This window comes from Asparagus officinalis, chromosome 8, assembly GCF_001876935.1.
Source record: "Asparagus officinalis chromosome 8, Aspof.V1, whole genome shotgun sequence".
Lineage (NCBI taxonomy): Eukaryota > Viridiplantae > Streptophyta > Magnoliopsida > Asparagales > Asparagaceae > Asparagus > Asparagus officinalis.
In genome coordinates, this window is record NC_033801.1 from 23090571 (window position 1) to 23109793 (window position 19223).

At 37.8% G+C, this 19223-nt stretch overlaps 2 protein-coding genes across 2 annotated transcripts; both read left to right on the forward strand.

The window, feature by feature from the left end:
* Nucleotides 8845-10378, forward strand: LOC109822808. Its single transcript, XM_020389060.1, has 3 exons — nucleotides 8845-8917; nucleotides 9500-10069; nucleotides 10165-10378. Exons 2-3 carry the CDS (start codon nucleotides 9710-9712, stop codon nucleotides 10264-10266), a joined length of 462 nt encoding a protein of 153 aa, XP_020244649.1. The 5' UTR covers nucleotides 8845-8917; nucleotides 9500-9709; the 3' UTR covers nucleotides 10267-10378.
* Nucleotides 10266-10921, forward strand: LOC109821003 (protein ALP1-like). The gene is made up of 2 exons (XM_020387198.1): nucleotides 10266-10386; nucleotides 10488-10921. Exons 1-2 carry the CDS (start codon nucleotides 10266-10268, stop codon nucleotides 10919-10921), a joined length of 555 nt encoding a protein of 184 aa, XP_020242787.1.

Sequence of the window (19223 nt, forward strand, 5' to 3'; positions counted from 1 at the left end):
ATAAACGGTTGTAATGAGTTCGTTAGCAATGAAATCAACTTTTGACACAAACATTGGATAATTAAATAAATGGATAAAAAATGACCACATCACTATTAAGCATTAAATTTGGTGCTTAGTATGAAGGGTACCCATTATTATTATTATATGTATATGTATGCCTCTTCTCGCCCTATTTTTATCATCAAAATAATTATTAATAAAATAATGAATAAAATGCTTCCTATCATATATGAACATGAATCATACAACAAAGCGTCCATTCCAAAATTTGTTACATTGTGAACATGGGCATCCTTTAAGGAACAACATCCATGTCTAGTGACCATGCAATAATATGTTATATGTCATATTAATCTACTGCAGATTATGTAAATTAAATTGCTAATAATAACCTTTAAATGCCCGCTCAAGTCTTTATCTTCTCAGATGTTAACAAAGATATGAAGATTAATTGCTAGCTAGCCGGCTTTGAACACATGCATATATAAAGAGATTGACTTGTCCAATACTCTCAACTTTTCTTTTGCTTTTTCCATGATCAAAAGAGCGCTGTTACATGGATCCAAAATATGAGATCAATGGAGGGGACATGTGAGGTGTCCCCTCCCTATTGCATAATGAGTTGGCCAAGTCATAATGATCAGCTCATTATGCAATAGGGAGGGGACACCTCATCTGTCCACTCCCTTGGTCCCATATTTTGGGTCTTTAAGGCATTTTTCTTATCAAAACCATTAGATTTTATTTGGATTAATTACGCCCAATGAACTTCTAGGGAGCTGCAATATTCCCCTATCAACTTTTTTGATATTACGCTAACCTCCCAAACTTTAGGAGTTGTTGCGCATAACTCCCATGAATTGTTTTCATTCACTAAATTTACAAAAGATGTCTTATTTAATCTTTAAATTAACATCATCGATTTTCTAACATCTCATATACAAGCATGTGCTAAAAAAAGATGAAAATAGTTCCTTAGTCTAAAAAATTTGCCTACCTTTTATTTTTGATAAAAGCGTATTTTTTTGGGACTAAGAAGAAATTTTTCATTTTCTTTTTTTGTCATATGCTTACTAGTGACATATTAAAGTCTATGATGCTAAAATAAAACTTTCAGGTAAGATTCCTTATGAAAGGATTAAAGGATAAACTTTCTGGTAAGATTTACTAAAATAAAACAGTTCATGGGGGCTACACGCAATAACACTACCTAAAGTTTAAGGGGGTTTAATATAATAAAAAAAGTTGATCAACTCCCCAAAAGTTTATGGGGGTTTTCTGTAATTAACCCATTTTATTATTTTGCTTCTTCATTACCATATCAATATCAACATTGGTCGTATCCCTTATGAAAGCTATTGGGATTTCGCGCTTGGCTTGTTTATCACGTCGCATTTCTAGTGAACATAACTGTTGAGCTCCCATTCGAGATCAAAGCTATCAGTTAATTATAGAAAGGCAAAGCTACAAAATGGGAGATTCTCTCAAGGAAAAAGGCCAGCAAAGATTTGAGAGACAAGAATGAGATATCATTCCACTAGAATCCAACACTTGTCCTTGTTGAGTAATTGTGTGTGCGCTTCTATACGAAGCTAGACCAAGGAGTTGTACTGTTGTAGTCCACGAGAGTTGCGGCTACTTATAATAATTATTATGTTATTTGCTGAGAGTAGCATTAAGATAATAATGGTTTGGTTGGAAATAAAAATAGAATGATGATTTGAGTTGGGAATTAAATTAATCTTAATCATTCATCAGCCCACCTGTAAGTACATTAATTACGATCATTCAGTTAGGTGGACTTAACCATCAACAGCCCCCCATGTGTTTATAAACTAGGCTACAGGCAGACTGATAATTTAGTGTTACCTAATATTGCTCTACTCTGAAATTGAACCACGTTTTCATGACCTTTAATTAAACTGATTCTATGGGTAAGATGCTTGTTATCAGCATCTAAGTATATTCTCACAGTAATAATGCATTAAAGTATGAATGAAGACTTCAAGAAATATTTGATAAAAATTCATGTTCGGCTGTCATCTTGATGTCCATCTTTTCTTAATTAGGAGTTGTTTAGTTTGTGGATTGCACTTCAATAACTTTGTTGCATATAAGGAATCTCGAAAAAGTGTATACTCATTTTTCTTGTTTTTCTAGATGTTGAAGAGGATTTGCACGAAGGCAAAATTCAACAAAAAATTTATCTGGTTTCGAGGTTACCTGGCTCAAATCACACATATCATATGATTGAAATAAATGCTCACGTGTTACTTGTAAGCCTCATTTTTCAATTCAGGACACCACAATGTAAGATTCATCAATCTGTTGTGAGTAACACAGAAATTCAGATAAATCACAGATAATAACAATCACTAGGACAAAGAATGGACCATATACGTTTTAGATGATTTATTAATTGAAACTTAATAACAAACTGAAAATAAAGTAACAAATAAGTGAGGATTAAGGACACCACAATGTAAGATTCATCATATTCTTTAAGACTAGCTAAAAGAATCAGACATCAGCCATTCAGCCATAAACATTATAAATGTGCTATAGAGAATCCCACTACTTTAGACTTGATGTATATAATATACAAAAAATTGAGGGTGACAATATAAATGCCTAATTTTGATTGAACACCTTAGACGATCCACTGATAAAGTTTATGTAGCCAAGTTGTTAAAGAGAAAAGAGGAAATAAATAACCAAATAAATATTGCTTGGGTAAAAAGCTGAAAAGGCATTCACCTTAACCACCAAACTTATAATATGCACATGAAACCCAAGCGAGAACTTTGCAATACATGCTCAAAACCTACCATATAAGCAAGCACATGCCCTTTTGTTTTCCAAGCTCTAATTAGACCAAATCAAATCAAAACAACCCAACTAAGGGGCTGTTTGGATAGGTTTTTTTGGGTGGTAAAAGAGGAGAAAGCTGCCAAAAATGTCAGCTTTTTGACAGATTCCCCCTAAAATCACCTTTTTAAGGGATGATTTTGAAGGAAAGCTGTCAAAAAGCTGACATTTTTGGCAGTTTTCCCCATTTTTACCACAAAAAAAAGGAACCAAACAACCCCTAACACAAACTAATTGGTGGGTCCCAAACCCTACAAAGGGCCCCCCTCTGTGCCACGTGTAGAATCCACTCTAGAACATGCTACCTTGTGGGGATGGGACCCAATGGCAAAGATTATGCTTCCTTATCCTTAATAACATATCTATGATCAAGTACATAAGTTTTTTTTTTTAAATTTATTTTGGTGGCTAAGTACTTAACACTTACGAATAATTCTTGGTTGGTGCAACCATAATACTATAGATTATTCCTTAAGTGTTTCCAAATTAGTTTTCTCCTTCAACTACTCTGTCCCTTATCAATATATAAAGGTTATCTAATGAATTTGGATGATGGCATCTTGCATTTTCTGTCTTTCCTTTGTTTTGACTTTGACAAGGTCAGAGTTAACAGTAGAACATGGGATTAAGCATTAAGCTTGTGGCCCTAATGATTAAAAAAGTATTGATTGCAAATTATAATAGCTAGCCTTCGAAGATGGAGAATTGAAAATATTGGAGCAGTCATTTTGTTTTTTGTTGGGGATGTTTAAGATGAAATTATTAATTAGCAAGCTTACACCACCGTTGGAATCTTGGAAAATTCAGCATTATTAGTTGAAATAGATTGAATAAGTTAGTGAAAGCACAGGTCAAATCTGACCTTCGCATTGTTAATTAGGCTAGGAACTTGTATTGAATGAGATCATCAAGTGTTCCTAGCCATGTGATGCATTTGGGTTCACATTCTGTTGAGGTTTTCCTGAGACTTCAATTTCCCTTTTCATTAAGATGTTTTGATAATTACAATAATAAATTGTCACATGTGTTGATTTTCAGGTTCACTGGCTAATAATAATGATGCATAATTTGTGAAGATGGAGGGCCAAGGCCTTTCCTCAAAAAAAAAAAAATTGTGAAGATGAACTAATTGTTGCAGATGACTTTCTGATTTCTTATACCGTGCAGATAATGTTACACTCTCAAATTCATCCTGCAAGGATTTTATTAAAACTTTAAGGCTGTGTTTGGCAAAGGGATAAATGAAGGGTTAAGAGGGTTTAACCCTCCATTAACCTGCCAAACACCAAAAAAAACCCAAGAGTTAGTTAACCCTCACGTGACCCCAAAAACCCATTTAACCCGTGATTCCAAGGGTTAACAATTCCTCTCAGATAGGCAGAACAGAGCTTAACCCTCCTTCTCACACGAGGGTAGGCGATGGAAATTTGATGTTGGCAATGGAAATTAGGTAGGCGGTGGAATTTCGCAAATTGGCAGCGAAAATTGGGGAGGCATGCGATCTTTTTCAGGTATTTGGTACGATTCGAATCAAGGCAGTTCTTCCCCAAAATCAATTCCCTCTACTTCTTTCCCTCTAATTTTTCCCTCTAAAATTTCTTCCCCCTTCTTGTCCCCAGCTATTAATAGGAATATTCTAGGGGAAACAAGAGAGGAATTTGCAGCCGATTGGGATCTCAAGTGACAAGAGGCAAAAATCCAGAGAGGTATGTTGATTTTGCAATATCGAATTGATTTCCAAATATTTACCATACAAGCGATTATGTTCAAGCGAGACTAGTTTGTTGATTGTTGTTTTTTGCTCTTATTAAAAGCTTACTGAAGGTTGAAATTTAGTTCGATCTCAAAATTTTAGTATTTTAGTTGCATAGTCTGACCTCTTCTTCTTTGAAATTGATCTCCTTGGTTCTCCTCTTTGCTTGATAGATTTATGAAATATTTCAGATGGTTAATGGTATGTAATGGTTTAATTTGTCTGAAAGTTAGAGAATGTTTATGCTCTGTAATTGTTCTTTTATAAAGGGTTATATATTCAGTTTCCTGGCTAAATATTCAATTTCCTGGCTACATAGCATCATTACTAAGCATATATTCAATTTCCTGGCTAAATATTACATATCATTTCAGATGCATATATTCAGTTTCCTGGCTGCCAACATTTTGATGCTAAGATGTGATATGATCAATTTTAGATTGATTGTTTTAAGACCCATTGAATGAAAGATGTCATATGGATGCCTAAATGAAGATAATGCTTGTATCTTTCAGAAAGCCAAATACACGTACAAACACACACACATATTTGGCTATGCATTTGGGTGCAAAGATTTCTTATGCATCACCTAATTAGTGAAAACCTTCTACTTGTTAATTTCAAGAATTTTATGAATTCATGTAAAGTGAGGTGAGAGATTTGTATATTGGAGTCTTTAGTCTTGTCTGCCCTCTGAATTATCTATCCTCATTTACAACAAGTTAACTTAGCAATAATTGATTATTATCTTAATCTTACTCCTCTTAGCAATAATATGTGACATTGTACTCAAATTCATTTGCTGAGTATGTGACTTATGTGTCTTACATGTCAATTTCATTAACTGTAAACTCTAAAAAATGTGAATGGCTTATAATGTGGAGGTAACACATCTAAGGCATCAGTCTTGCTTCACCTGGTGAATGAATACTGTCATGTTGTTAATTTCAATTTTTTTTGTGCAAAAAACAATTTGATTCCAAGTACACATTCTCAGTTTTGTGTCAGACATCATAAGCACCATGTAACACAAACAATTTGATTCCAAGTACACATTCTCAGTTTTGTGTCAGACATCATAAGCACCATGTAACACATACACACCATTACATCATATGCAGTAAGACATTGTTTACTATCCATTGCCAAATATGTGACATTCTCTAGTTAATCCTCTAGTCCTGATTGCTTGATAGTCCTTATTGTCCTTAGTTTTGATTCAGACAACATAAGTTGTCTGCAGAACATGTTAAACTACATTGTTTATGCTTGCTGCTTGAGCTTTCTCTCAGTTTTGTTTTTTGCATCTGGGAATGGGTCTAAATATGTAACATTCTACTCAATTGAATTTGTTGAATATGTGCCATATGTGTCTTACATGTCAGTTTCACTAACTGTAAACTCTAAGAAATGTGAATGGTTTATAATCAAAACTAAGTCATTAAATTGTCATTTGCAAGGCATCAGTCTTGCTTCACCTGTTGATTGAATATTGTCATGTTGTTAATTTCAATTTTTTTGTGCAAAAAACAATTTGATTCCAAGTACACAATCTCAGTTTTGTGTCAGACATCATAAGCACCATGTAACACATACACACCATTACATCATATGCAGTAAGACATTGTTTACTATCCATTGCCAAATATGTGACATTCTCAGTTTTGTGTCAGACATCATAAGTTATTTTTATGTTTACATTTGATATGATCTTTTATGATTTGTTGTTTTAAGACCCAGTAACACATACACATATGATGTCTGGTTTATTGTTAGATTGTACACATACCCAGTAACACATACACATATAATGTACAAAACTGACACAAATGTAAGCAAGACCTCGTACATTTGATATGATATGTGTATGTGTTACTTTAAACTGACACAAATTCTAATTACTTTTATGCTTACATTTGATATGATCTTTTATGATTTATTGTTTTAAGACCCAGTAACACATACACATATGATGTCTGACATCCTAATGTACAAAACTGACACAATTGTAAGAAAGACATCATAGTTTTCGAAGTTTGATATGATCTTTTTATACTTACTTTTGATATGTCTTTGTATTTCCAACACAATAGTTTACATAGCATTGTTTAATTGATTAATTTCTTTTAAAATTCTCATTATGATCTAGAATGGCTAAGAAGAACTTCATATCACAATCTCAACCCGAAGGTGGGCAGTCAAGACCTCGTGCTAGGAACTGGACTATAGAGGAAGATAATTGTTTGATGGGAATATTAAAGGAAATGGTCCTTAAAGGAAAGAACAATGGAGGTCATTTCACTACCGAGCAATGGCAAAATGTAACCGATGAGTATAAAGTTAGGACTAGGCAAAAGGACAAAGGCAAACTACAAATGCAAAACCGTTATAAAATTTTGAAAAAACAATATTCCCTTAATTACAAACTTCGAAATAAATCAAGTTGGGGTTGGGATGAAGGTAAAAATATGGTGATTGCACCTACCGCAAAAGATTGGGAGGCACTGATAAAGGTATTATTTAAATTTCTACCAGTAAAGCATTTGAATATTATATAATTAAAACTATGATATATTTATTATGAATTTTCTACCGCAGGAGAATGATAAGTATTTAAGAATTAAGAACAAACATTTTCCTCAGTTTGATGATATGGATTTTCTATGTGGAGGTAACACATCTAAGGGGCGCTGGTGGTTTGGGACTACCGATGACTTCAATGAGCGTGAAGGAAGCACTAGTTCAGATAATGAATTAGATGATATTGAGGGGCCACACAGTAACGAGATAGATTTGAGTGAATCAGAGGAGGTACAAGTAGTGGAAGAGACACAAGTTTCTTTTAATGGTACACAACTACCATCACAACCAATACTTATTTCTACTCCAAGTAGAAAGCATCAAGCCTAACCATCAGGTTTAAAGCGTAAGTTTAAAAATATTTCTCGTCATCGATCATCAGGTATTGAAGTTAAAAATAATTTGTCAAAGATGATTGAGCTACAAAAGCAGCGAATTGAAATTACAAAAGAGCTAGTAGATTCCAAGAAAGGAGTGCCCACTGAAATGAGTGTATGGATAAGATAATGAATTTACCAGGTGTAACTAGTGACCTATGTGTGGCAGGAGCAGAAGCTATTAAAAAGAAAGAGAATAGGCATGTCGTTAATATGCTTAACGGTCAAATGCTAGTATCATGGCTCAGGAAACAAATGGATTTACAAAATGCAATAACCGGTTATCCATCGCCTATTTATAATTTCCAACATCAGCCATCTCAAATGCACCAGTTCCAAAATGAGTCTTTTAATCAACCGAGCTGGCAAGGGTTTTCTCAAACTTCTCAGGGTCAATCACGAATGTCACAAGCTCATGAGAGAACCATGCAGGAAATGGGGTCATTTGTCAGCTTACTTAAGGAGAAACAAAACTTTCATCTGAATTGATGCTTTATGTTCAAGTCTCAAGAGTCAAGACTAATCAAATTTAGTTTAGTAGTATGTTTTCTTGCTTTTAGTTGAAGTTCATGTTCCAAAGAGTGATTTTCTTATTGTCAAACAAATTATGATTTTGAATGTTTAGATTATATCATATGTTGGATGGTTTTTATGTTAGATAATTTTTTTTGCAAGGATGATGTGTATTTGAATGAAGTTTTTATGACTTCCTTGTATGTTGTGTATATGATCTGTATTTGTATGGAGTTTTTATGTGCGTGTGAATTTGTGTATATGATGTGTATTTGTATGAAGTCCATAACATCAAAGCACTTGGGGTTTTTTGTTCGAATTTGTGCTCGTTGTCGAGCTTTGGGACTGTTTTCCAGTTACACATGATTCGAGCTTGATTACTGTCACTATATCCCTACTGATTTCCAGTTACACACGATTGTTTAGTCCGGTGATTTCCATACTAAGTGCAGCTTCTTTCATGATCATTGTGTAGCAGTTATAGCCCTTTCTGTTTTCGTGATTCTGTATGGTCATATAGCATTGTGGAATGATTTGGAGCATATTTATTTGACATGGAGGAATTTATCTGGCATATCAAGTGATTCCATAGTTTATCCCTCTACTACTTAGCAATTATATATTTATTACTTTTCTTTCTTTGTCATCATGAATTCCTCTATAGTTCCTTGCCACTGTCACTAATGTGTTGATGCTTGTATTAGTCTAGCAACATTTGTTTATTGTTGTGGTCATGATCTGTCTTTAACATTGATTTCATTTTTCCTATGTAGGGTCCTGTTGAAAAAACACCACCATCAGCTCCTGCTGCCCAACCAACCGAGTAAGATATTCTATCTTGTTAGTAGAGTTGTAATCAAATTCGGTTATTTAACTTGGGAATGGCTTCTGCAAAAGCAAAAATATGTTAGCCAAAATCTGCATTATTATTGGTTGGAGAATCCGAACAGTAAGTTATATTCTTCATTATTATAAAATTGAAGTAACGATGTAGGAATGAAATGATGTATGCCTTTCCAGCTTGATACTGTTCACATATTGTATCATAGTGCATTTGTTGTGTCCCACTTAATACTGTTCACATATTGTATCTATATCTGTACCCTGCTATCTTCAATTGCTAAGGTCCATATACATATAATGTTTAGAAAGGAAAAGTACTATGACAAACATGTAAAGGCATGAAAGGTAGGATTTGTGTGTGATAAATCTTGGTGGGAGAATTAATATGACAGATATGTATGGATATTATATATATATTTGATATTATCCGAAGTGAATTGGTGCATGTCAAATCCTGGCAATACGAGTCTAGGTACATGTACTGAATTTGAAAGCATAAAGGCTAAGGATAGTTTTATTCTTCTGCAAGTTGTCTAATTTTTCGTTTTTAATTTGGTTGAAGATGAATTCATTTGAAGATTTTGCAAGCAATCTTAGTGTTGATGATATTGAAGCACTTGATGATGAAGATGATCTTATAGAGGCGTTGCTTTTGAATGATGAAGATGAGGATGAGTACATGTGGAACGAGATGATTACAAGCATCATTCATCAATCAAATGTGATGAAGCAGGTTCCTTGACCATGTCGAACTAGACCATTCTCTGGTCATATGCTTGTAGAAGATATGTTGGCTGGACATCCTGATCGTTCATATTCTTGTTTTCGAATGAGTTCTGAGGCAATTCTTTTGCTTAAGAATGTTCTAATTGAGAAGAATGCTTTAAGGCCAACTAGATATTTAAGCTGCAATGAACAACTTTGTATATTTCTCTACGGAATTTCGCATGCCCTTTCAAATCGAGTATTAGCTGAGATATTTCAACATTCAGGAGAGACTATTAGCAGGCATTATAATAACGTGCTTAATGCTATTTTATCTTTGAAACAAGATTATATCCAGCTTCCAACGGCTGACGTAGACGTTCATCCTAAGATTCGAGAGAATCCCAATTTCTTCCCATATTTCAAGGTAGAGCTAAATGCATATATTTTTTCACCGGTTTTTTAATGTGTCTGTGTGTATGTTTCTATACATTAGAACCTTATACATTTTTATATTTGCAGAAAGCATTGGGAGCAATTGATGGATCTCATATTCCTGTAATTGTGAAGAAAAAAAACACAACAGGTATCGTAATCGAAAGAATTTCATATCTCAAAATGTAATGGCAGCGTGCTCCTTTGATCATACTTTTCTTTATGTGGCTGCTGGATGGGAGGGATCAGCATCTGATATGTCAGTACTCCGTGCAACACTGGAAGATGGTAAATTTAATGTTCCTGAAGGTAAATTTTAATATTTTTCCTTCTCTTTTTAAAAAAAAATCAATTGGTATTAAAGTTAGATAATTTTAAATATGCGGGTCACGTTTACTTAGTTGACTCAGGATATGCTAATACTTCAAAATTTATCACCCCATATCGTGGATCACGTTATCATCTTGGAGATTTTGCAAACAGGACCACCAGAGCCTATCGAGATACTAAAGACAAATATAATCATAGACATGCACAACTACGTAATGCAGTGAAAAAAGCATGGGGAATTTTAAAGCAAAGATTCAAAATTTTGAAAGTTGCTGTTCCATTTCCTTATAAAACTCAAGTCAAAATCGTTGTAGCTTGTTGTGTTCTTCATAATTTTATTGCAAGGCATCAGGGAAATGATAAATACTTTAATATGCTCAATGGATTAGAGATGAATGAGGATGAAAATGAGGTGGAGGAGGAAGAAGACCCCCAATACATGGTTGGTGCAGATGAAAGTTTAAGGGGTGAGCAGCTTCACAACAGGATTGCTTTACAACTTTGGAATAATTGAAATATGTAGTTATCGAATATTGAAGTATAAGGAGGTTGAATTATGTCTTTTTACTATCTTTATACGAGCAAAACTTATAATTTTATATGAGCAAAACTTATAATCATTTTTTTTGCCAGGTTTATTGATAGAGAAGACGCCATATAATATTTTGTTAGCTCATTATCTCTCTTTAGCAGCTGAAATAATGTGAAATGATAATTTATTTTAATTTACCTTCTGAACAATCATTTATTCTCTCTTTAGCAGCTGAAATAATGTGAAATGATAATTTATTTTAATTTACCTTCTGAACAATCATTTATTAAATAATACCAAATTATCATTTTAGCGTTATTTCAAAAAAAAAAAAAATTCCACGTGTCTCAACTGAATTACATATTAGCGGTTCAAATCTTTGAAATTGATCAGAAGATAAACAACGCGAAATAAATATTAATGAGGCAATTAGTTATAAATTTTCAGTAAGGGCGAAAGTGGTATTTTTTAAAAAATTAATGAGATTAATCTCCTTATCCCTTCTTTATTTACCAAACACAAAAGTCTTAACCCCTTGTCTTAACTAGCGAATCCAAACAGAATTAGAATATTTTTAACCCTTCACAATGGATTAACTAAGTTAACCCTTCTCCTTAATCCCTTTTCCTTAACCCTTTGCCAAACGGTGCCTAAGGATTTTTCTCTAGAAATCACCTTCAAAGTAGGGTAATTATATGGAAAACAATTTTCGATTTCAGTTTATATATAAACGCCCTTAAATGTGGACTTTTGCAATCAGCCGCCTCCAGGGTAAAATTTTCAATAAAAAGCCAAAACTACACTTAAAAAACACACAGTCAAGGAACATAATTAATGGCGGATTCAAATGGGGGCAAAGTGGTGTCGCTAACACCACTTTGTCACAAAGACCCCTTAACATGTTGGGTGGGCTTGACATCTGAAGTAAAAATAATAATAATAAATAAATAAAAGGAAGAAATTATGATTTCATCTTATGGGACATCAAATAGAGTTTTAAGTTATATCGTCTAAACGTAGTGGCCACCCTATGAATCTCTGTCTCCTCCACTATGAACTTATCATTGTCTTGATGGTTTAAATTTATTGAAGTATTTGCAAACATGTTTTTCCTTTTTGCAAAGCTAGTCATCGGTGTAATATGATTAAAGATCAAATAATTAGCTTGATACATGATACAGTTCGCGTTTGAAACTGATTTAAATTATATTCAGACAATTATATTTGAAGAGCTTACAGAAAAAACTGCAGAAAAATGACTTGGACTTCCAGCGGTCGACCGCTAGTGGCGCGGTGGTCGACCGCAAACGTGCACGAGATCTGGAAAAGTCTCTGGACCTTTTAATATCTCAAGAGAAATGCAAAGTAAATCATAAATCAGATGAAGATGAACTCCATTTCTCTTATGGACACAGTCAAATTGCCAAGCCACATTATACCTTACTCCGTGTGATTTTTTTGTTTCCTCTTGTTCATCATCAGAGAATCCAGATACTTTGACGGCATCCCCAGAATTGGCATCAGACCTCCCTCTAAACCCAACAGAGTACAAAATGCTAGCGACTGAAGCCACCTAAAGATCTATATGCGTGCCTCAATTTTCCTTTGATTAAGTGCTCGTACACTTTCCTTGCTAGCCTATGAAGAGCTTACAGGAAAAACTGCAGAAAAACAACTTAGTCTTTGGACTTTTCGTGGTTGACCGCGAGTGGTGCGGCGGTCGACCGCGAGACCCTATAGTGGATTTATGCTTTCTGTCGTTCTGTCCAGTCGACCGCACATGGCTCTGCGATCGACCGCGAGTCTGGCTGAGCCTGAATTTGGTTTCCTGTTCACATTGGGTTTGTGTTTTGATATAAATTGAAACACAATTTTCTAGGGTTTCTTGTTAGATGTTAGAGATTAGAGATTGTATTGAGCATATTGAGAGGGAGAAATTGTGAGCAAGTTGAGAGATTTGGTTTATGGTTAATTTGTGAGCCTTTTGTGAGATTGTAACCATTTGTACTCTCCTTGATTTAGTGGAATCCCCCCATCCTCTCCCCGTGGACGTAGGCAAATTGCCGAACCACATATATCTCTGTGTTTGGTTTGATTTGTCGTATTTGGATTGAATTGTGCTCGTGTGTGGTTGGTTCTCTTCTCCCGTGATCACAGATTCGTTCAGTGTGCGAGCACGCTTTCGCATAGGCTCGCAACAATTGGTATCAGAGCTCATATTTGAGATCTAGGTTTTTGGATTAGGTGGAGGAAGATTCGTCGTGGAAGTTTGGTTCTTGGAGTTCTAAACTTCGGTGGAGATATGATTTGGAGTTGTCGTTGAAGATCCCGCTTTCCTCATGTGATTAGGAGTTCTCTTTGGAATCCAATCTAGGGTTCAGTTGGGTAATTCCTCAATCCTTTCAAAGTTTGAATCTTTCTTTATAATTTGGAGTTTGTGATTATGAGTGAAGAAGTTGATGAAAGCAGCTAGATGACGGGTACAGTTCAAGTTGGGTTTCAGAACACTAAGATTAGTGTGGTGAAGTATGACGACAAGATCAAATTTGGTTTGTGGATTAGCGATGTTCAGGATGCACTCAATGCTCAGAATTTGGAGGAGACCATCATGGTCTATTAGAGGCCACCTAAATATGAAGAGACAGTATGGAAAAAGATGAATATGAATGCTTATGGGGTGAACAGGTCTTGTTTGGAATAAGAGCTAACATATGATGTGATTAGTGTGACGTCTGCAATGAAGATGTGAGAAATTCTCAACAACAAGTACCTTACGAAGAGTGTTGAGAACAGATTGCACTTGCTATGCAGGTTATTCAGATTTCAGATGTCTAGGGGCACCTCACTAGCAGTTCATGTAAATAACTATACTAAGTTATTGTCGGACATGGCTAATGTGGATGAGAAGATATCAGATGAGTACAAGGCTATTATTCTTTTGGGCTTCTTACCCGATGAGGAGTATGATACCTTTATACTTACATTGTTGAATGAGAGATCTTCGAACACTTATAGTGAAGTGACTAACGCTTTGACGAGTTATGATTTGAGGAGAAAGGATAAGGAGACTTCCCATGCTAGTACTTCAGGAGAGACCTTATCTACGAGGGGAAGAAGCTCATATCCGAGAGGTGGCAATAGAGGCATGTCAAAGTCAAGAGGCCATCACCAGCTAGGAAAGAACCAATGTGCATTCTGCAAGGAGCAGAGATATTGGAAGAGAGACTGTCCAAAGATCAAGGAGAATGAGAATAGCAAGAAGAAGGGCTCAAAGGCCAATGAGGTGAATATTACGAAAGGTGATGATTTCGATGATTCAAGATTTTCTCTATTGATTACTCCGGAGGTGAACCACTTGGATGCATCAGATTGGATGCTTGATTCTGGTGCTACTTATCATGCGACTCCTAGGCGAGATTGGTTTTCATCATTCGAGAGACTCGATTGGGGTGTTGTTGTCATGAGAAATGATCAATCCTATAGCATTTGTAGGATAGGTATCGTGAGGATTCGGATGCATGATGGAGTAGTCTGTGAATTGAAGGATGTGAGATTTGTTCCTCAGTTGAAGAAGAACCTTATCTCAGTTGGAGCTTTAGAGCAAAGAGATTCAAGGTGACCTTTGAGGATGATGTAGCAAATGTTACTAAGGGATCTTTGGTGGTAATGAAGGGAGTCCACAGTCAGAACTTGTATTATCTAAAGGGGAGAACCGTGATTGGCCAGGTTGCTTCAGCTATTTCAGAGGTGGACATTAGCAGACTTTGACATTATAGATTAGGACACACAGGAGAGAAGTCACTGCATGTGTTGTGTAAGCAGGGGCTATTGAAGGGAGCCAAGAGTGGAAAAGTTGAGTTCTGTGAGCACCGTGTTCTTGGCAAGGAGACTGATAAGTTCGGGACAGTCATTCATAGGACGCGGGGCATCTTGGATTATGTGCACATAGATGTTTGGGGTCCCATCAATACTGCATCACTTGGTGGTAGACATTAGTTTGTCACGTTTGTTGATGACTATTCTAGGCGTTGTTGGGTGTATATCATGACGAAGAAGAGTGAAGTCCTAGATATATTTATGGAGTGGAAGAAGAGGTTGGAACTGCAAACTGGGAGAAAGATCATGACATTGCGATCCGACAATAGTGGTGAGTACACATCAGACCCCTTTCAGCAGCAAGTCGAGACGAGGGCATAGAGAGACACTTCACAGTTAGTCATATACCACAGTAGAATGGGGTGTGTAGGTGTAAATTTTGATCTCCTGAAAACAGGGAACTTCGTTTGTATTAATAAGAATAGCTTATTACAAACTAATAAATCGAAATTACAACAGAAGCGGAGGGAATGCCCTCCTTATTTAATGTGGGGACTTTCGGTAGCTACAGGATGCTTCGCTCGGTGCTCGTGCCGAGTCTGCTTCCCTTGGACGGTTCGACCGAGGTCGCTGGAGAGCTTCAGTGCGCAGTAGAAGCTCAGGTTGATAAAGTTCGAGTCTCCGAGTTCGGCGATGATCAGGGCCCGGAACTAAGAGGAGATGCTACAGTGCAAAGGTTATGCAAAGAGCTTGTCGTCGACTCTTTTTGAGAGTCGAGAGCTAGTGGTTCGGTTAGCTGATTCAACTATGGGCGAATCGCTGGGCGGCTAAAAACAGCTGAACCTCTTCTCTTTTGGCTGGGAGAAGTTCTCAACTGGTGAACCGATGAACCCGTGAACCTCTTCTTTGTGGCTGGAAGAAGTTCTTAAATGGTGGAGAGACGGCGTGGTCACTCCTTGAATCATGGGATGTGACCATGTATTGTTGAGAGATGTCTTGCCGTCCATTTGTTTTATGAACGGTCATTCGATGGGGTGTGTTTCACGTCATGTCACGTAGGAGTGGGAAGGCCCATCCTCGTATGTGAGACAGCGGTTGCCCACTACTCGAGTGGATTTGGCTAGCCTACTGTACGCCGGCGGATCCAGCTCTTGACTTGGACCATTGAGCTGAGTCGCATTTATGAGCGCGCAGGTTGATTTGGCGTCTGTCCGATCACTCATACTGTGAGCGGCCACTTGACGGGCCTGGAGTACTGTGCCCTCTCCCTTCAGGTCAAGAGAGGTGAGAAAGCGGGTGCCCAATACTCGAGTGGGTTTGGACAGCTTACCGAATACTAGCAGATCCAGCTCTTGACTCGGACGGGCGAGGTGAGCTGCATTTATGAATGTTCAATCACTCGTACTGTGAACGGCCACTCGACGGGCCTGGAGTACCGTGCCTTCTCCCTTTAGGTCGAGAGAGGTGGGAAAGCCCGCCTCGGCACGTGGGGTAGCAGGTACCTAGCTATACTGGCGGCCTTGAGGTTTGCTAGCGAATTCGACTTCAGACTCGGTCAGGCGAGTTGTGTTAAAAGGTGAATTCCCGTGGCTTAGGCGAATTGTATGGGTGACTTCTCCTTGCAGGCGAATTTCTTGCAAGCTCACAGGGGTATTTTTTACCGTCTACAGGGTGGCAGAGAGGTTAAATTGGTCTTTGCCGGAGAAGATTCGATGTTTGTTGGCGCATAGTATTTTGGAAAAGATCTTTTGGGCTAAAGCCCTTTCATATGCGAGTCACCTCATTAACAGGCTGTCTTCATTTGCGATTGAGGGGAAGACCCCTATGGAGATGTGGTCAAGAGAGCCAGTACACGATTATGACCAACTCAAGGTATTTGGGTGCCTTACATACTATCATGTAAAGACTAATAAGTTGGAACCTTGAGCTAGGAAGGTCATATTTGTAAGATTCAAGCGTGGTGTCAAGGGATACAAGCTATGGGATCCACTTGATAGGATGATTGTGCTGAGTATAGATGTCACATTCGATGATGCTTCTATCTTGAAGCTTCACAGCTCTCATCAGGTGGAGAGCGACCCGACAGAGAAGATATCGCAAGTGGTGGAGATTGATGCAGCTCCACATTATCTAGATAGTATAGTATCCATTAGAATACCGACTGAGGTGACACCAGGCATGCACGACGGCAACGAGGAGGATACAGGTACATTTGTGCAGGATCAGGGACCGACGGCTCAGGTTCAGGATTATATTACGATTCGGAGACAGATGAGAGACATACGAATGCCAGCACGGTATACTGACGTAGTAGTTGCATATGCACTTCCGGTAGAGAGTATTAACGAATTAGTGCCTACTACATTCAGAGATGCCGAACAGAGTTCGGAGGCTGATTCGTGGCACGTGGCTATGCAGGAGGAGATAGAGTCTCTTCACAATAATGATACATGGGAGCTTATTGAGCTTCCAAAGGGGCGGAAGGCAATTGGTTGTAAGTGGGTGTACACGAAGAAGGATGGCATTGAGGGCACTCCATTGAGGTTCAAGGCTAGGTTGGTTACGAAGGGCTATGCACAGGAGGAAGGTATTGATTATAATGAGGTTTTCTCTCTGGTGGTAAAGCATTCTTCGATTCAGATTTTGCTAGCTTTGGTGGCACAATATGGATTAGAGTTAGATCAGTTGGATGTGAAGATGGTATTTTTTCATGGTAATCTTGATGAAGAAATATATATGACTCAGCCATTGGGATTCTGAGCTACAGAGAAGGAAAACCTGATTTGCAGGTTGAAGAAATCGCTATACGGTTTGAAGCAGTCTCCTTGACAGTGGTATAAGCAATTCGATAGTTTTATGCTTGGTCATTCATACACTCGGAGCCAGTTTGATCCTTACGTATATTTTCATAAGTTGAAAGGAGGTGCGTACATCTATTTGTTGCTCTATATTGATGACATGTTGGTTGCCTCCATTTTCAGGTCTTTTATAGATGAGTTGAAGGAACAGCTTTCAAAGGAGTTTGAGATGAAAGATTTGGGTGAAGCTAAGCGCATTTTAGGGATGGAGATCGACAGAGATAAAGAGAATGACAAAATTTGTTTGACACATGTGACTTATTTAAAGAAGGTTCTACATCGATTTTATGTCAGCACGGATACGAAGCCAGTTAGTGTACATTTGGGAGCCTATTTAAAGCTTTCAACTGACCTTTCACCGAAGATAATTAAAGATAGAGAGTTAATGTCGAAGACTCCATATGTGAGTGCGGTTGGGAGCTTGATGTATGTGATGGTATGTACGAGGCCGGATTTGTCACAGGCGGTGAGCATGGTTTCAAGATACATGCACGATCCAGGAGTGGGTCATTGGGACGCCATGAGATGGATTTTGAGGTACATTCGAGGTACGTGGGAGCTTGATGTATGTGATGGTATGTACGAGGCCGGATTTGTCACAGGCGGTGAGCATGGTTTCAAGATACATGCACGATCCAGGAGTGGGTCATTGGGATGTCGTAAGATGGATTTTGAGGTACATTCGAGGTACACTCAATGTTGGTTTGGTTTATGAGCGGGACACTAGAGGTGGGCGGTTATGTATTGGCTATGTTGATTCGAATTATGTCGGGGATTTGGATAAGCACCGGTCTACTACGGGGTATGTGTTCACTTTGACCCGTGCGCTGGTGTGTTGGAGATGCACCTTATAGTCTATGGTGGCTTTGTCTACGACGGAGACAGAGTATATAGCAATAACAGAGGCTGTGAAGGAGGCTATTTGGCTTCGAGGACTTTTAAAGGAACTTGGTATATCGCAGCGGCCCGTTACTATTCATTGTGATAGTATGAGTGCTATCTATTTGGCGAAGAATTAGGTTTTTCATGTGAGGACGACGTACATTGATGTTCATTATCACTTCGTTCGAGATGTTCTTGAAGATGGCGATGTGAAGATTGTAAAGGTCCACACGAAGGATAATCCGGCGGATATGCTCACTAAGGTGGTTCCGATCAACAAGTTTGATCATTGTCGAAACTTGTTGTATATTCGTGATTATTAAGGCCGTTGACGACCATTTGGATGAACTACAAGTGGCTTGATCCCTTGGGAGAGAGGGTACGTAGGCAACCATATTGGTGCAGCCGAGGTTGGAGAGACGACGCATTAGTGCTTTTCGTTTGGTGTCGGCTTAGTTTTGAGAAAACTTCACCGAGGTGGAGAATTGAAGAGCTTACAGGAAAAACTACAGAAAAACGACTTGGACTTCCTGCGGTCGACCGCTAGTGGCGCGACGGTCGACCGCAAACGTGCACGAGATCTGGAAAAGTCTTTGGAGTTTTCGCGGTCGACTGCGAAACCATGTAATGGATTTATGCTTTCTGTTGTTCTGTTCGGTCGACCGCACATGGCTCTGCGGTCGACCGCGAATCGGGCTGGGCCTGAATTTGGTTTCCTGTTCGCATTG

What these genes read in the sequence shown, in the direction of transcription:
- LOC109821003 (XM_020387198.1), top strand. Translation starts at nt 10,266, where the DNA reads ATGGCAGCGTGCTCCTTTGATCATACTTTTCTTTATGTGGCTGCTGGA. An exon ending in TAAATTTAATGTTCCTGAAG is followed by an intron (nt 10,387 to 10,487) that starts GTAAATTTTAAT and finishes TAGTTGACTCAG; the next exon opens with GATATGCTAATACTTCAAAA.
- LOC109822808 (XM_020389060.1), top strand. Translation starts at nt 9,710, where the DNA reads ATGCTTGTAGAAGATATGTTGGCTGGACATCCTGATCGTTCATATTCT. An exon ending in ATTTCTTCCCATATTTCAAG is followed by an intron (nt 10,070 to 10,164) that starts GTAGAGCTAAAT and finishes TTATATTTGCAG; the next exon opens with AAAGCATTGGGAGCAATTGA.